This window comes from Astyanax mexicanus, chromosome 4 (assembly GCF_023375975.1).
Source record: "Astyanax mexicanus isolate ESR-SI-001 chromosome 4, AstMex3_surface, whole genome shotgun sequence".
NCBI classification, from domain to species: domain Eukaryota; kingdom Metazoa; phylum Chordata; class Actinopteri; order Characiformes; family Acestrorhamphidae; genus Astyanax; species Astyanax mexicanus.
The window spans coordinates 33070131-33089856 of NC_064411.1; the positions used below are offsets into that span (position 1 = coordinate 33070131).

Here is a 19726-nt window from a genome sequence, read left to right on the forward strand (position 1 = left end):
AGACGTTTTGGAGGTGTCTATTCTCTGTCTACGTGAGGTCCGTGCAAGAACCCTGCAGCCCGTCAACAGCAGGTACTACCATCCCATAAACTAGCTTGTTTAAATACATTTAGCTATTTAGCATGTAAAGTCCAGAGTTCATTAAGACTGAATGAAACGTACATAATTTAAGTGGATATTGAAACAGGCGCTGTTTGGTTGATAAACCGTTCAGTTTGGAAGTTAGAAGGCTTGCTGGGTAGCTAGCTTCATCTAGTTAGCGTTAGTTAGTTAGCTAGCGTTGGCTAGCTACGGTAAGATAGCTAGATAAGTAGCTAACACTATATGTTATCTTTTAATTGTCAGCTTATCTAGACTTTCAGTAAGTTACCTCTCGCTGCTCTGCTGGGTGAGCGCGTTGTTTGGCTCGTTCCGTGCGGCTACAGCTGCTGCTGTGAGTAACGTTAACCCCAGTCGGATGGTCTGTACATCCCAGCTGTTCAGAGGAAAAAATAAAAACGGAGGAAAAAAGCCTCGGACTTCAGCTTATTTGTCCGGCACTAATGCTCCCGACTTAAAAACCCTCTCCTCCACATAGTCCTCATCTATAAAGTGCTCGCTACTAACCCCTAGCATTCCAGCTAACCGGAGGATTCTCACGCTTCAGCGCCGCTAGCCACCACCGAAGAAAAGCTGTCTCAGGCGAGGTATAAAGTGAATCTTTTTCTCACTCTTCACCCTTTACAATTTTTACTACACCCAGTATTAGTACACCCAGGGGCAATGACCCCCCCCCCCCCCCCCTTGCAATGATTTTTGATTTGGCTTTTATTATCTATTGAGGAACTAAGTTACTGTAGACTAATAGTTTATGTTAGTGAGGCATCCGAGAACCAAATTTGTGACGTCACTTTAAGCGCTGGGAAAAGATGGTGCTGCACTTACTTAAAAAAATGACATTTAGATTGCATCAGTTTCACTGACAACTGTTAAACTTATAAGATTTGTTAGAGTGAAAATACATCTTGTAAATTATAGTAAATACTTGGAGTGTTTCATGTCCACTTTAAGATCATCCCACATCATCTCAATCAGATTTTGACTAGGTCTGTCAAAATTCAGAGATATTCAGATGTGGATTTGTTTGTGTGATTTGGATCATTGTCCTGCTGCAGAACCCAAGTATGCCTGAGCTTAAAGTCACAAACTGATGGACGGATATTCTCCTTTAGGATTTTCTGGTAGAGATCAGAATTCATGATTCCATTACAGCAAGTTTTCCAGGTTATAAATAAGCAAAGCATAGCCAGATCATCACACTATCCCCACCTTGTTTGAATTTAGTATGAAGTTCTTTTTCTGAAATTGTGTGAAATTTTAAGCTAGATGTAATGGAACACACACATTCCAAAAAGTTACACTTTTGTCTCGTCAGTGCACAACAAAAATTTCCCAGTTCTTTAGATGATGTTCTGGGTTCTTTTGTGACCTACTGGATGAGTTGTCCATGCCCTTCTGGAGTAACTTCTGTTAGCCGGACACTCCTGGGAAGGTTCACCAGCATTCCATATTATCTGCATTTGAAAATAATAGCTCTCACTGTGGTTAGCTGGAGTCCCAGAGCCTTGGAAATGACTTTTTTGTAACCTTTTCCAAACTGATAGCTGTCAATCACAGTCTATGGGGGAAGTTATTTTGCATAAGTAGCCGACAAGCGACTCAGCAGCACATCTTATCTAAACTGCAGAGCTGTATTATTCATACAAAGTTAACGTAAGGATCAGATTGATCAGTATTGGCCGATACTCAGCACAAAGGGATGCAGACAAGAAGTAGAAGTCCAATAAGTAAAAAAATGTAATGAATGAAATGTAATTAAAACTTAATGTGTGTGACATGTGCACCTGCCTTTTACAGTGGGGGTTATTTCACGCATAGCTTTATTAGTACGCAAAATGTCTGTCCATGCTGCAAACCCAGGATACCATTCACTAACATGCCGACCTCTGGAAGTCAGTAGGCATGAAATAGGACATTGATTTTAGGTCGGACTGTGGTAGTGTGGATGGTGTGATCAGGAGGTATCTCTCTTGAACAGCAGTTTAGTGGAAAAGATGCACTTTGGGGCAGATGTTAGCTGATCAGCTGATGAGCATTTATTGAAAAACAATACACTATACACTTAGCTAGGGGTAGGTAGAGGCAAGTGGAGTAAACTACCACTAAGGTAGATGGTAGGGTAAATAAGAACCCCCATCCATAACAGTAATAATAGTCCTCATATTCCACTAATAAACGCAGTCCCACAGAGCTCATCCAGCATCTACTATCTCCCCCCATATTGTAGCACCTAAACCTAGCACCTATATACTCCCCAGGCTAAACCAAAAAGAGTACATGGGTAATGCGACTGAAAACAATCACACACACACAATACATATTTACATAACTGTTTTTTTCACTCGTACATACAACATATTAGGACATAAGGAAAAGGTAAGTATATATATATATATATATATATATATATATGTAAACATATATAATTAATTATATTAACATTCCTTCTTTTTACATATGTCAACTGGAACCCCACACACTGCTAATCCCTAAGGAAACAGGTAAGTAACAGGCTGATCTGTATAAATTAATATTAAAAGATTAAAGTGTCTTTAAATGTCTTTTAGGAGTTTGGTGATTGGTGAAGGGAGTTACTATATCACACGGACTATTCTTAAAAGACAGGCCTGACACTAGAACAGCTACTGTGTCAGACTGCACAGGCAAACTGACCTGAAATATGAGACAAATGTATTTTACACACAGTTTCTTGGACCCATATTTACCATAGCTATAGACATATTTTTCTGCTGATAGACTTTTTTTTGATGTGATCTGCCAGCACATAGATTATCCATCCATCCATCCATCCATTCATTGTCAATACCCCTCACATATTCACACCTAGGGGGTAATTTCAACCAATACTCAATTCTCCTTAATGTGCCGTATTTGGACTGTGGGAGGAAACTGGAGCACCCAGAGAAAATCCCACACAGATACAGGGAGAGAACATGCACAAGTCCACACAGAAAGGGAATCAAAGCCAGGCTGCTACCCACTGTGCCATGGTGCCGCCCCACGTAGATGATAGGATATGGAATTTTGACAATTCTGACATTTTAGTTTATTTATTTGAACAAATTCATGGCATCTAATAAAGATAGTATTACATTACAAGTTCCTTTCCATTAGTTCACCCTTTTTATTAACATGTAATTGACTAAATATTGCAGATGTCCTCGAAAAAAAAAGCATATAGGAGAAAGGCCTAAGCTAAGCTAAGCTAAAAAATGTATGTAAATGTATTTAAGAGTAAATTCGTAAACAGAAAATATAAAAACTCAATGCCTGACCTCAGGTATGTGTGTATATCTAACACAGATTCAGTTTCATTATTTCACTGTACATAAAACCCTGAATGTGTATCTACAGTTCTTATCGAGCCATTTGAAGTCTTGCTCTGTGTCTATGGCACCGCAGTGCTGAGACAATGGAAGTTTTGGGACTTGCCCTCCCACCCAGTTGGTCCAGGAACCCAAATCACTCCCGTCAGACCAAAACCAGAAACCAAAAAGTTGGCTCTGTCCAAGCCCCACCCACAAAGTCCCAGAGATACCCATCTTCCTGAGCTCGTTCTTCACCTTAGTGTGGTCAGATTCAGTATGAATGTGCAGCAGACCAGCCCTGTTATCTTTCTTACAGTAGTAAAAAGCGTTCTCCCAGTTCATATGGTCTTCACTGACATGGAGGAAAGCTGATGGAGACAGAAAATACAGCATGTCTTAGAGTGAGATCAAAGACTCTGAGAATTAGAGAGTGTGTGTGTGAAATGATTTAAGGGCTCTTTTTTAGTGATGGACACTGGGACATGAGCCAAAACTGTAACTCCTAGGTGTATCAGGGAAATTGTGCACATATGTACCTGAAACCTTGTCTTCTGTGCTGATGTTTGGGGATGTGTGGGTTCCTTCTATGGCTTCACTTGTAGTAGTTGGAAGAGTGTTGCCTGTTTAAGTGGAGAAATTCTTTGTTAAATAACACAATATATATATATTTTTAAGTATGGTTTATTCAGAGCGTTCAACTAATTGAACTATTTTTGCAAAAATATTAAGATTTTTTCTCTTGCCACTTTTCCAGATTTGTGGAGTGCACAACTTCTAGTTGTCCTGTGGACAGATTTCCTCGTCTACACTGTGGATTTCTGCAGCTCCTCTATTGTTACCATGGTCCTTTTGGCTGCATCTCTGACCAGTGTTCTCCCTGTTCTCTAACTCTGCTTTGAACTCCTCTACAACTTTGTCTCTGACCTGTCTGGTGAGTTCTTCAGCTTTCATGATGCTGTTTATTCACTAGTATTCTCTAACAAACTACAGAGGCTTTTACAGAACAATTTAAAGTAAATAAATAAATAAAAATAAAAAGTATGTTTTATTTAAAGCTTTAAACTAATTTAGCTATTATTACAAACATATCAAGCTTTTCTTCTTGCCACTCTCCCATAAAGGCCAAATGTATGGAGTGAATAACTTCTAGTTGTCCTGTGGACAGCACCTAAAGGCCATTTCACTGGATCACATGAACCGCACACATGCTTACTGTGTTTTTCACACCGGATTATAAGACGCACTATCAATAAACATCTATTTTCTGGTCTATTTTCATACACAAGGCAAAAATACGGTATTCATACACAGGAAGCTAGACGTGTAAATCCACACATATACATGTCGTCATATCTTTTACCAACTCTTCTTCACCTGTTGTGTGGAGCTTGCCCACTTTTTGTAGTCTGTAAGTATGTAGTATGGTAAGTTGTTTGGTTATTGTTTTTGGTTAATACAGTATTCCTATTTAAGAATTTAGACAGAGGTAAACGACAAGAGTAACAAGCAATAAACTACAGTGTGTTCTAGCTTATATTGATATAGCACATATTGTGGCGTTCAGTGAAAGTGATGTTAACAATTTTAAAACTAGTTCTGAGAGTGAAGGACTGAAGTGTAGGCTTATATAACCTACAGGTTCTAACAGATACAGCAATAAACACAAACAAATGTAATGTAAGGAATAAATACAGATGGAAACTATAGATTTTTTCCAACATGGGAGAGGAACAATAGGCCTTAAATACATAGAGACACCTGGGAGTAATCAAGTAATCAATCAATCAGTAATCAGAAGAGGCAAAGCACGACGGCAGTGTCATTGTAGTCCAGACTGAGCATGCTGGGAGTTAGAGTCTTTAGGAGTAACAGGAAGTAGAGCAGGCAGACTGATGGCGTCAGGTGTGATTGTACTAGTAACCACTGTTCTAGTTGATGTATGTTTATATTAAATTTTTTTTTATAAAAAAAAACATGACGTTATTCTGTGATCTTATTGACAGGTGGCAAAGCAAAAATCCCATTTTTACTGACTTTTCTGATGATCTGATTACCCCAGATTTTGCAAACGCATTAATCGGATAACTAACAAACTTTGATGTTCTGCAGTGATATGATTTATTGATAGAGCTGTTTGTGTGTGTGAAGTCAGGACTTACTGCTGTAGCACAGAGCAGATCCAGTATTACTGCACGGCACTGAATACATTTTTCCTGATACCAGTTTCACACAGTCTGCTGGAGAAGGTTTAGGGTGATCGTCCCACCAGTTTCTGTAAGCAGATCTTCCTCCATCAGCCCACTGCCAGTCATCACGCAGCAGACCAATCCAGAAGGGATCACTGCTGTTCATCCCTGCTATCTTCACTGCTTCATTCTGCTCCTGATCTCTGATGCTGACCAGATCAGTGTAGTTCTTCCTGCAGTAACTCTGAGCTTCATACCAGGTCATTTTCTCAGTGATCAGATGATAACTGGAGTTAGTCTGATCTGTGGAGGAGAAGCAATGATTTGTATTTAGAGTTGGATCTAAAAAGAACAAATAATTCAGAGTTAATACAGTTGAAATATCTGTAGTTTATAATCAGTATTTACCTTGTTTGTAACACATGAAGTTTCTTGTCTGTGTACACTGAAGATTTTCCCATAATCCATCAGCCTTCATAGCAGCACAGCAGGGCCATGAGCCACAGTCTCCAGTCTTCTGATGTCTGAATGTAACGTCATCACCGTTAGACCATTTTACACTGGGCTGATTTCTGTACAGACCAGTCCATGCAGAGCCGATACCAGTCAGTCTGATCAGTGCAGTGATGTCTTCATCATTATACACAGTGACCAGATCAGTGTAGTTCTCTCTACAAGCTGCTCGAGCTTCAGACTGAGTCAGGTTCTTCTCTATGAGATGGAAAGTTGTGAGACGATTGTTTTGTTCTGCAGGAGAAAAGACTGTGGAGAAACGTTCTGTAGTTAATGAAGCGGAACAGAAATTAAAGGGTTTAGATGTGATGTGTGTGAATATTGTGATGTGATGATCTTTGTGATGAACTCTATGATTAATCGCACTGGTTCTTCTTAAGTTTTCATAGTGGATATTTAAATTAAAGAATGAATGTAAGAAACATAAAATACAACTACATTTATATTAGTGGTGTCAATTATAATACTAGTATATATCTGTATGTTGGAGGGGAGATAAAGCCAATGTGGGGCGCTGGAATAAAGAATGTATAATAAATTGAATTAAGGAACATTTTTTTTGTCTTTATTGTAAACATCTCAGCTTGATTGTAAGGATTTCTGAATTAGAACTTAATTAACGGAGTATTAAAGGGTGTTTTCACATGTGTATTTGGTTTCTATGGTCTGAATCAGTTGATGAGTTTGTTTATTTGGAGTGTTTCTCTCTCTGTTTGGTTTGGTTTCATACAGGTAAAAATCTAAACACACCAAAATGCACACCAATAAACCACTCGAGCACATTGTCTCTTCTGATTGGTCAGAGCTGTCTGGCGCTGGAGCAAGCAAGTAAATATAGTGAGAAGATTCTGTGTTCCAGCTCGCATATCTGTGCAGTGTGAAGCTGATTTAACACAGAACACTGAAAATGTACAGCTTTATTTTCAAACACAGTGTTTTCAATGGGACATGCAGCGCAGATGTGAGCAGTGAATGCAGCACATACCACCGCTTAGTGTGTAAACAGCATGAAGCAGCAGAGACAGCATTTGTTAATAGTAGTATATTATCTGGCTAGTATATCAGATTAAAATGCACCTAATCAGCAGTTTAGCTTAATTAAAAAAAAATAAGTATATTTGATAGCTGGGTCGGATCGAGACTGGATCACGTTCTCACCACGAGCGAACGACTCCATAAAAACAATTTTGCATTGGACGGGGCGGGGCAGATTATGGCAGAAGTTGATGTCAAACTTGGTGGTGTAATTAGTTGCATTATAAAACGTATAACGTATAATAACGTGCCACTGATTCCAAATTAATTGCTTCTGTTAACTCTTTAACATTGACAGCCAACAAACTGCGAATACATCTTCAAGGAAGGTCTAGTAATAAGTTCTTATCCACATATAGGCCTACACTCATCTATTTGTAATTTTTTCATCCCTTGTTCCTTCCATTTACTCCTATCCAAGTCCTAGAGAGTGTCTGTATTTTGACAGCCACCAAATTTATTGTGCTCCATCAGGGCGGGAAAGTTTGCCCAGTAGCATGTTGTACACCATATTTTATAATTACTCATGTAGACATTTACTTTTACCTTCATTCTAAAGGTATTATATTTAATTCAAATCAGCCAAAGCAAATGCTTGCTGGTAAAAACTTGTAAGTTTACTTCTTGAGTTTTACACTTGAGACTGAAGTAGTTAACAAGTTCTAGGTACAAATGCACAACCAACTAGCATGGTGCTAACTGCAGACCAAAAGACAAGACGCTCTGTAAACCAGGTGGAGCTGTTAAGTAGTCTCTAATAGACTTGATTGAGTGGGTTTTAATACTGTACACTACCAGTCAAAAGTATTTTTAATATTTAAAGAAAACCATATGGAATTATTTTGTGTTAACAAACCAGAATTTGTTTAAATTGTAAAATTAGATTATTTAAAGTAGCCCCACTTGTTTAGATGACAATTTTGTAAATCTTGTAATTTTCTCAGTCAGCTTTATGAGGTAGAGTCACCTGGAATTCAGGCTTTCAGTTAACAGCTGTGCTGAACTTGTCAAGAGTTAATTAAATGATTTTTTTTGCGTGTTAATGTGTTTGAGAGCATCAGTTGTGCAGTTGTGAAGAGGTAGAGTTGGTGTACAGTGAATAGCTCTATTTGAGTAATGCTCTAATCCATTTTCAGCAAGAACTACTCAACTAAGTAAAGAAAAAAAAGTTCTTAAAGAAAAAATGATGAAAACATTTCAAGAACGTTAAAACTATCCTCGCAAAGATCGTCAAAAACATTATGATGAAACTGGTTCTCATCAGGACCTTCCCAGGAAAAAAAAGAGCAAGAGTTTTCTCTGTTGTACAGGATAAGTTCATCAGAGTTACCAGCCTCAAAAACGAAAGTTAACAGCTTAACCCCAGATAAGAGATGCTAAATGATTCACAGAGTATTTTGGTTTGTTTAACACTTTTAAGTTACTACATGATTCCTTATGTGTTCCTTGTTCTGGATGACTTCAGTATTCATTTACAATGTACAAATAAAAACATTAAATTAGAAAGTGTGTCCAAACTTTTGACTGGTACTCTATGTCTGAACATAACTTAAAAACATGAAATAAAGCACAGATAAAATTCAGATTTAGTTGCGCAGCTTTAGTCCATGATTATAGACAACAGTAATAAAGTAATAGAGTCAAATCAGCATTTCAATTGTGATCGATTATCAATACAGTGTTTAGACTTTATTATAGATGATTAATACTAAATACTAATTACTATTGAACTTGTTTTATAAAAAACAACCACTAGAGGGCCTCAGTTGTTTTTTTTTTTTTTTTTAAATATATATTCTATAATGGAATGAAGGACTCAGTGAAGATACACTGTATTTGGCCTCAAATATGATTTTTTAAATATATATATTATTTTCTAAAATCTACATCTGATAATGCAGTACAAGCCTTGATCTGTGCCTACTGTCTACAGCACAGCACTGGTGGGTGAGTGGAGGCTCCGGTGATCTCCCTCTAAAGTGGTTTATAGTACACAAATCTTTCCTTTCTCACCAAAACCAGGAGCTTTAGTGTCAAAGTCTGACTCAACATGTAGAAGATCAGTCCTGTTACCTTTCTTACAGTAGTTCAGAGTGCCGCTCATCCCACTCCTACGGTCATCACTGACATTAACAGATGCTGATAGAGACAGAAAAAAATACAAAAAGAAGCTTTAATTTACATACAGTGTTTTATATAGATGATACTGAACACTGCTGAGAGAGTTATAGAGAGTGAAGTCAGGACTTACTGTTGTAGCACAGAGCAGCAGGCACAGTATTACTGCATGGCACTGAATTCCATTTCCCATTCACATTCAGCTGTGTACAGTTTGATGATGTTGATGGTGGTGATGATGATGATGATGATGATGATGATGATGATGATGATGATGATGATCGAGGTTGATAAGCATCCCAGTTTCTGTAAGCAGATCTTCCTCCATCAGCCCACTCCCAGTCATCACGCAGCAGACCAATCCAGAAGGAATCACTGCTCTTCATCCCTGCTATCTTCACTGCTTCATTCTGCTCCTGATCTCTGATGCTGACCAGATCAGTGTAGTTCTTCCTGCAGTAACTCTGAGCTTCATACCAGGTCTTATTCTCAGTGATCAGGTGATAGCTGAAGGTGAGGTCAGTCTGATCTGTGGAGGAGAAAGAGTGAACACATTAACACTGAATTATAAAGCTGTCTGAAAAAAATCTGAGTTAATACTGTTGAAATATTGATAGTAAATAAACAGTATTTACCTTGTTTATAACACATGAAGTTTCTTCTCTCTGTACCGCACTGAAGACTTTCCCATGATGCATTAGTCTTCATAGCAGCACAGTTGGGCTTTGTCCCACAGCTTCCAGTCAGAGCATTGAATGTAACTTCATCACCATTAGACCATTTAGAACTGAACTGACTGCGCTGAAGACCAAACAAGACTTTACTGTCTGCAGGCAGCCGAGTGTTGATCAGATTAATCAGTGCAGTGTTCTCTTCTTCACTGCACACAGTGACCAGATCAGTGTAGTTCTCTCTACAAGCTGCTCGAGCTACAGACTGATTGTTGGTTGAGTTCTTCACAATGAGATGGAAAGTTCTAAGAGGACTTTGTTCTGCAGGAGAAAAGTCTGTGGAGAAAAGTTCTGTGGTTAATATAAGATTAACAACTGGTGGATGTATGATGTGTTCAAGAGTACATCTGAACTAATGTCCCGCCATGTTTATTCTGTTTTGTTTATTTATAGATATTTTATGATTATTGATAAAGGTATTTGTATGGAGATATTCAGCTTGAAGGTAAAAGTCTACTGGGAAAGCTTTTAATTCAGACTAGCAGTAAACAATCAGACCTCAGCTGTAGCTAGCTGTGTTCAGCTCTAGAGCTCCAGAGTGGAATGATGAAATCCTCGGAAATTATATTTATATTTATTTGGTGTAGATAGCTTCTTTATTGTCAGCCACAAAGGGGCGCTACTCAACTTTTAAAAAGTTTTTATTACAGAAGATGGTCACACATGCCAGCTGTAATTATTTTATGAGAATCTAGGCTGCTCAAATATGTCTTAAAGAGTATCTACACTCTAAAACAGTTTTTATATTAATAGCTGAAATATGTTAAAATGTTGCTTCATAAAAATAAAAAATACCAGCCCTGATTAAAAAGCTGAAGAATGAGATGCAAACATCCTGCTGTAATTCACTCTTTTTACAGAGCCTTATGAGATATTTTTTTCTCTTTTGGTATTTTGCTACTGCTGAGAAGTTCAGGGTATATCAAATATCAAAAAGATACTCTTTATTTATTTCAGAATATTAATTAAACATGGATACTCTGTCTCACACCTACACACATTGCTGCTTCTGTGAAGTTTTTCAACACATTTATCTTCTTAAGAATAATCTTTACTTCTTTATTTTTCATATTTTGCATTAATATTGTAACTTTTTAAAATTCTAAGAGTATTTAAACATGTTTACAAAGAACAATATGTGTTTAGAGTTAATAAGATACGATTAAACAAACATATTTAGATATAAATAAGATTCCACTGTAATTATTTTACATTAATTATTTTATTTTACATTTAAATATCCGTTGTTAAAAGTTCATTGTTTTGTGCGATTAATCAGCATTTTTTTTATATTACGACAGCTATACACATATACAGTTTTGAAAAAATTAAGAGACCACTTCAGTTTCTGAATCAGTTTCTCTGATTTTGCTATTTAAAGGTATACAGTACAGGCCAAAAGTTTGGACACACCTTCTCATTCAATGCGTTTTCTTTATTTTCATGACTATTTACATTGTAGATTCTCACTGAAGCATCAGAACTATGAATGAACACATGTGGAGTTTTATGTACTTAACAAAAAATGACCTGTCCTCCACAGTCACCGGACCTGAACTCAATCCAGATGGTTTGGGGTAAGCTGGAGCACAGAGTGAAGGCAAAGGAGTCAACAAGTGCTAAAAAAACACCTCTGGGAATTCCTTCAAGACTGTTGGAAAACCATTTCAGGTGACTCTACCTCTTGAAGCTCATTGAGAGAATGATGCCAAGAGTGTGCAAAGCAGTAATCAGAGCAAAGGGTGGCTAATTTGAAGAAACTAGAATATAATATTTTTTTGTGTTAAGAACAAAACTCCACGTGTTCATTCATAGTTTTGATGCCTTCAGTGAGAATCTACAATGTAAATAGTCATGAATATGAAATAAAGAAAACTCATTGAATGAGAAGGTGTGTCCAAACTTTTGGGCTGTACTGTATGTTTGAGTAAAAAGAACATTGTTGTTTTATTCTATAAACTACTGACAACATTTATCCCAAATTCCAAATAAAAATATTTTCATTTAGAGCATTTATTTGCAGAAAATGAGAAATGGCTGAAATAACAAAAAAGAGGCAGAGCTTTCAGACCTCAAATAATGCAAAGAAAACAAGTTCAAAAAGTTTAAAGAATTCAGAAATCAATATTTGGTGGAGTAACCCTGTTTTTAATCACAGTTTTCATGCATCTTGGCATGTTCTCCTCCACCAGTCTTACACACTGCTTTTGGATAACTTTATGCTTTTACTCCTGGTGCAAAAATTCAAGCAGTTCAGCTTGGTTTGATGGTTTGATGGCTTGTGATCATCCATCTCCCTCTTGATTATATTCCAGGGGTTTTCAATTTGGTAAAATCAAAGAAATTCTTCATTTTTAAGTGTTCTCTATTTTTTTTATTTGTTATTTAAATATATATTATATAGACACGGGCATGAAAAGTATTTGCCCCCTTAAATATTGTTTTTGTTTTTGCATTTTTGGTCATACTTACATTTTTCAGATTATCAAACAAACTGTAATATCAGGCAAACATCAGAGTAAATATAATAAGCACTTTATTAAATGATGATTTTATTTATTAAGGAAAAAAAAACTGTGTAGCCCTTGAACTGTGAATTAATCACACTTTTTAAAAAGCTGAGTTCATTTTCACTACTAACCACAACCAGGCCTGATTACTACCAGACCTGAAAAATCAAGAATCTCTTAAATAGAACCTGTCTGATGAAATGAAGCAGCTAAAGATCTCAAAAAGCGACACCTTATGCCCTGATCTGAAGACATTCATAAACAAAGTCATTGACATCTATTAATCTGAAAAAGTTTACAAAGTTACAAAGTTTCTAAGGCTTTGGGACTCTTATTATTCACAAATAGAGAAAACATTAAACACTGGTGCATCTTCCCAGAAATGGCCAGCCAATCAAAACTATTCCAAAAAGGCATGGACAACTCATCCAGGAGGTCACAAAAGAACCCAGAACAACATTTACAGAACTGCAGGTCTCACTTGCCTCAGTTAAGGTCAGTGTTTATGATTCAATAATGATAAAGAGTCTGGTCAAAATGGTATCCATGTTGTATCAAAGTAATTGATAATAAGTAGAGATGTACCTGGGAAGAGGACCAGGAGGAGGAAGATCAGGATGGTTGCCATATTTTCACCAAACACTTCCACCAGAATCAGTGGCGTGTGGGTTTAACATACAACATTAGAACTGTTCTAGACTGCAGTCAGGAGATCTGAAAAGGAGAAATAAATATAAAAGATAAGAGAGGGTAATGAAACATTACAGGTCAGGTCTATTCTAGCCTCTGTTGAGGAGTTTTTTTTAACCTACCGATGGTGAAGAAACCTCCTCTTTCACATGCTCCTCTGTTTGCTAGCTACTTCAGACATCTTCTTAAAAACTATACATTTACAGGTGCATCTCAAAAAAATTATGAATATCACTGAAAAGTTACTTTATTTCAGTTCAAAATGTGAAACTCATATATTATATAGATGTATTACACCCAGAGTGATCTATTTTAAGCATTTATTTCTTTTATTGTTGATGATTATGGCTTACAGCCTATGAAAACCCGAAAATTAGAATATTTGTTTAAATAATTATTAAATAATAATTTAACTTTTTCCAATTTTCTCCCCAATTCACACAGTCAAATACCCAATCCACTCATTAGGACTCCCCCTATCACTAGTGATGCCCCAACACACCAGGAGGGTACTCAGATACATGTGAAATCAGACTCCGTCTCTTTTCCAGCTGCTGCTGATGTTGATTATTGAGGGTGTTTATTTTGTAATTATTGTGACAGGCCTATTTAAAACAATAAATATTCTTGAAATATAATTAATAGTACTTGTAACTGACAGAACTACTAGGTTTATTCAGTATACAGGATATAGCACTGGATCACAACACAAGTTAAAATTTTCTCTAACTGGACCGTACTGAATTCTAATTAAATACTCCTGCCCTAGGGTGATGAGGGGAAAGAGTGATTATAGTGGCAGCACCAAAATTTTTGAATATTTTTAAGGTACTTTTGGCAGTGTGGGCAGTGTGCTAAGTCCTGCTGGAAAATGAAATCCGCATCTCCATAAAAAAGCTGTCAGCAGAGGGAAGCATGAAGTGCTGTAAGATTTTTTTTATTCTGTGCCTGTGGTCTTCCATTTCCTCACTCTGTTCCTCACAGTGGAAACTGACAGGTGAAATCTCTGTTGTAGCTTTTTATATCCTTCCTCTAAACCATGATGTTAAACAATCTTTGTTTCCAGGTTATTTGAGAGTTGTGTTTTAAGGCTCTCATGTTGCCACACTCCAGAGACGATGCTAAGAGGAGCAATTGGCTCCTTAACCCTTTCTCATAATTGGTTTCACCTGTGTATGTAGGTCAAGGGTCAGTGAGCAAAATTTTGGAACTAATTTTGTGTTCCAATGATTAATGCTCAAATCAATAAAATGGCAAGGTGGCCAAAATGTATGCACCTGCCTAATTTAGTTTAAATAATTATTTTACACTTTCTGTAAATCCTATAAACTTCATTTCACTTCTCAAATATCACTGTGTTTATCTACTATATGATATATTTAACTGAAATTACTGATCCAAACTTTTTCACACCATTGTATTTTGAGCAGCCACAAAATGATTAATTATAAATTATTTATAACATATTCCAATGTACTCTTTCATGTGGTAAAGAAAATATTACTTTCAATTATTACTTTATAAAGTTGAAATGGCTATCTCCTGTCTGAGGGCAACAGATTTTTAGACAATAGGCCAGCATTTAATCAATAAATAAACAAACTTACGCAGATAATGGAGAAGCTGATGGTATGTTTTGTATATAATGAGATTTGCTGTCTTGTTTGAGATTTCAGAAATGTTTAAATGTAAAGGGCAAAGTATTGCCTCACTATAAAGTAAATAACAATGCAATAATAAGTACCAAAGTTCCAAAAAGCTGATACAGAATATTCTCAAAAATATTTTAATATTTTTTTATTTCTGCATCACCAAAGGCTTGCTGTTTTAGCTGCATATATGCCCATTGAAAATAAATGTATTTTAGTAGAATGTAAATATATTAAAAAGAAGCTTAGTTGAGCTGTGAGTCTCTGCACGGATCATCTTCATACTAGACTACATACGTCTGCTATGTTCTTGTTGGAGTGTGGGGGGGCGTGACGTGTGCAGGTGTGATGGTTCGAACCAATATGAATCAATAGGGTGTCGGAATGCTATATGTTTATACTTCTCATCCAATATCAATTAAATTCACTCTATCTGGATAAGGAGATTTATCTGGAGAGGGTTTTTTATAATTAGAAGCCTGAATGAAAACATGCTGAAATAAAATAGGAGTAACAAAATGTAAGGTGTAGAAAGTTCAGATAATTGGGTGAAAATGTGAGGAGCAAAAGAAAAAGTCATCTGAAAAATAATTACTCCAGTATAGATAACCAAAATCTCTATCTAAGTAAGGTAACAAACAAACGTATTTGTTCTTTGCTATTTGACACATCTGACTATAGCCAACACTCAACAAATGGAAATTTCACAGTGTATTAATAAAACTCTAAGACATTTCAGAAAATGCTTAAGTTATCTATAGACTTTATGGCAGATGATGTTATTTAAAACTAATAATTTTAAGAATATTTAACTACTTTCTGTCCACACTGCCATGCACTGATAATGTGCACACACGCACAAACAAACAGCACTCTTTAAGCTGTTATTGGCCGTTTCTCAATACGGACTTGGCAAGAACAGACTTTGTAAGTTCGGCTCACGAGTTCATACTGCCGAGGACGGGAGGACGCAGAGCTTTTATTCTGTAATTGAAACAGCTTCGTACTAGATTATGTCACTCTCTCAGGGCACGGAAAGCATTTTTCCGAAAAACGTAGATGTACATTTTCATATAGCCGCTTTTTAATAAATAAACCACATATCTGAAGTCTAATCTCCTGCATTCTCGCATAAAAATAACGTCTAACTTGATTTTATCACACAGCAGTACTGTTTTTAAAACGTATACCTTACAGGTAAGTACCTCCGCCGCACCTACTGCAAGGTGCATTGTGGGTTATTGGGCTGTAAGTATTCCACACAAGTCATTTTCCATGTATCTGAGATAATGAGGGAGGAGCAAAAACACATCCGGGTATTTTTAGTGAGCTTGGATAACTGTGATCTTCTGAATGGAACAAAACTTGGGCTGCAACTGATGGCGTTTCCCGAGTCAATAAGAACACAAGTACAGACAAGAATAACAGATTGATGTGGTTGGTTCACTCATTAGTCGTTTTTGTTTTATTATAATAAAGGTGAGGTGCTAGACTAGTACTGTCTGTGTGTGTTTCAGTTAATTACTGTTACAGAATAATAGAAGATATGATGAGACAGGTGACATCCCACTCCTTATATGTGTGTACCATTTCTGTGTGTGAGTGTTTGTGTGTGTGTGTGTGTGGCAAGCCAATCAGCTGGCTGTAGCTTCCCACTGTTACCTAGACAACAGAGAGCACAGCTGTGGGAGGAAGGTTTAAAATATGTAAAAATGTGTGTTTGTGTGGGTTTTATCTTCTGGTGCTGTTAGCTGAGTGTTTAGCACCCCTAAACATTTCACAGCAGAGTGTTTTTATTGCACATTTAAATGAAATAATTTTAATGTGTTTTGAATAAATTGTTATTAGTGACTTTTAGAGTGCTCTCTCTCTCTCTCCCCCTCCTCTCTCTTTCTCTGTCTCTCTCTCTCCCCCTCCTCTCTCTTTCTCTGTCTCTCTCTCCCCCTCCTCTCTCTTTCTCTGTCTCTCTCTCTCTCTCCCCCTCCTCTCTCTTTCTCTCTCTCTCTCCCCCTCCTCTCTCTTTCTCTGTCTCTCTTTCTCTGTCTCTCTCTCTCCCCCTCCTCTCTCTTTCTCTGTCTCTCTCTCTCCCCCTCCTCTCTCTTTCTCTGTCTCTCTCTCTCTCCTCTCTCTTTCTTTGTCTCTCTCTCTCCCCCTCCTCTCTCTTTCTCTGTCTCTCTCTCTCTCTCCCCCTCCTCTCTCTTTCTCTGTCTCTCTCTCTCCCCCTCCTCTCTCTTTCTCTGTCTCTCTTTCTCTGTCTCTCTTTCTCTGTCTCTCTCTCTCCCCCTCCTCTCTCTTTCTCTGTCTCTCTTTCTCTGTCTCTCTTTCTCTGTCTCTCTCTCTCCCCCTCCTCTCTCTTTCTCTGTCTCTCTTTCTCTGTCTCTCTCTCCCCCTCCTCTCTCTGTTTCTCTGTCTCATTGTGAGCGTGTTCGGATGCATATTAGAAGATCCACCCATTAAGCATTGAGATCCACAGGATATCATCTACAAACGCTATTACATACCATAGAAAAGTTATACCATATTTCAAAGCATATGGAAATTATATTAATGACATCACATCTCATAAACATGTGTATCATCAAAAGTCCAGAGGAGGTTTCAGTAGCACAAAATAGTTTTTTTCTTCAACACTGCTTATATATATAAATATTAACAGATAAAATCAGCAGTACCACTTTAAATAAGGCTCCTTTATAAAGGGTTTAAAAAGAAGATAATTGATGGTTATAAACTAAGTTGTAAACAGTTTCAAACATTAATAAACACTTATTAAACACATAGTAGAAAGCACAACAATGAAAATAACATGAACATTACATAAAATGATAAAGAAAACCAGTTCAGGCATTTAATATGTTATTACAGCTAAATAAATAAAGTTATTAACAGAAATGTTAATGATGCCTGATAGAAAAGACAAAGAAAGATACAGTACGTACAAATGAATTATTGTGAAATCACTATCTGGTATATGGCAGGCTTCTGTTGCCCTTTCTATTTCTGGGTTGTAACTGCTTAATAATGATTTATAACCTAATTAATAACCATTAGTAAACGCCTTCGTAAACAATTTATAAACCCTTAATAAAGGAGCCTCATTTTAAAGTGGTACCAAATCAGCCTTATTTATCTTTTCCCATGGAAAAAAAAAATACAGTTTTCCACCAATGAAAACACGACACGTGGTCTGACTCCACCAGTTCTGGTTCTGCAGCTTGGAGAACCTGGGCAGATCCAGGGGTTCATGGTAATTGAGGTAAACTGAGATCTGCTTCTACACAGTCACTCAGGTTTGTGGACGTTGCAGTGAAGGGATGCCAGTGTTTCAGGCTGGTCTCTTACATCTTAAAAAATTATCTCACAAAAAAATGATATCTTAGCAGATAAAATGCTTATAAATATATTCTAGATGTGTAACATTTCTCATTTTGAGATTATTAAAGTATTATTTTTTAGAATTAATAACTTATTTTAAACTTCCTTGTACGCACTTGTTTTAATTGATTTAATCTACAAAAAGTGTCTCATTGTATAGGCGATTAAATTCAAGAAACAATGCTTTAAACAAGCAAAAATATCTGCCAGTGCAATAAGACACTTTCACTTTGCTTTAACTGCGTAGAGCAAAGAAAGGTATGTAAGAAATAAGTTGGATATTATTATAAAATTCTGACAATAATACAAAAACATGTAAATCCAGAGATTTGCTAATATTTCAGTTCTAATCAGATTCATGGAGAACACATGATAATGTTTACAGTCTCTGTTCTTCATACATTCTATTCAGAACTCATTTTCAGAACTAGTATCAACATAGTATCAACATATCTGATTAAAACAAAGAGTGATTTTACACACAACTAATCTGGGCCTGGTTCCTCAAAAACATCTTAGCTTTTAAAACCTCTTAACATGAAGAGAGAGAGAGTGCTCAGTGTGATGCCTATGATTGATGCTTAATTAAAGAATTATCTTTGTGCTAAAAGCTTTTGAAAACCCACCCCTGATCAGTTAATTAGAGAAGTACACGACTGAGGTCTTACCTGATGAAGTGCTGGACGCTGAATGAGAAAGAAACTGATGTTGTTGCTGAAATAGCTTTAGGTGTCACACACCACCTCCAGAGGGCTGTCCTCCTCACAAGATTTATGTACCCGAACAATTTCGCGATCAACTCATTGGTTGGGCTCATGCTGCCCTTACTTCTGGTCATCCCGGCGTTACACGTACACTACAACTGATCTCAGCTCGTTATTGGTGGGAAACCATGCGAGCTGATATACAAGCGTTCGTAGTTTCATGTTCAGTCTGTGCACAATGCAAAACACCCAAAGCCCTTCCAGCTGGTAAACTATGTCCTCTGCCTGTTCCTGAACGACCTTGGTCGCACATTGCTGTAGATTTTGTTACGGATTTACCCGAATCAGAAGGTTACACTACCATCCTCACGGTCGTAGACAGATTTTCTAGGGGTGTTAAATTTATCCCTTTTCCTGCACTACCTAATGCTCTTCAGACAGCTCAAGCTATATACACACACATTTTCAGACATTTTGGGGTCCCGGAGGACATTTTGTCAGATAGAGGTTCTCAATTTACTTCCCGGGTATGGAAATCATTCTTTGAACACTTAGGTGTACACGTGAGTCTCACTTCTGGGTTTCACCCCACTAGCAACGGTCAATGTGAGAGGGTAAATCAGGAGTTAGGTAAATTTTTAAGACTGTACTGCTTTTAACATGCTACAGAATGGTCACAGTATCTGATTTGGGCTGAGATAGCCCAAAATTCCCTCATTAACTCCACATCTGGTCTCACTCCCTTTCAGTGCATTCTGGGTTATCAGCCTCCGTTGGCTCCGTGGAC

General features: G+C 37.1%; 1 protein-coding gene across 1 annotated transcript; it reads right to left on the bottom strand.

Moving 5' to 3' along the window:
* Nucleotides 1–366: 366 nt before the first annotated feature.
* On the bottom strand, nt 367–9988 carry LOC125801749 (macrophage mannose receptor 1-like). Its single transcript, XM_049479001.1, has 7 exons — nt 9952–9988; nt 9744–9809; nt 9236–9301; nt 6023–6376; nt 5588–5917; nt 3643–3796; nt 367–475 (listed from the first exon to the last, which is right to left on the bottom strand). Exons 1-7 carry the CDS (start codon nt 9986–9988, stop codon nt 367–369), a joined length of 1116 nt encoding a protein of 371 aa, XP_049334958.1.
* Between the last annotated feature and the right edge of the window lie 9738 nt (nt 9989–19726).

Coding starts and splice junctions, on each gene's coding strand:
- LOC125801749 (XM_049479001.1), bottom strand. CDS start 9,988: ATGAAGACTAATGCATCATGGGAAAGTCTTCAGTGCG. Junction 3,797..5,587: donor ATCTGCTCTGTGCTACAGCA/GTAAGTCCTGAC, acceptor TGTCTCCATCAG/CTTTCCTCCATGTCAGTGAA. Junction 476..3,642: donor ATGGGTATCTCTGGGACTTT/GTGGGTGGGGCT, acceptor TCCTCTGAACAG/CTGGGATGTACAGACCATCC.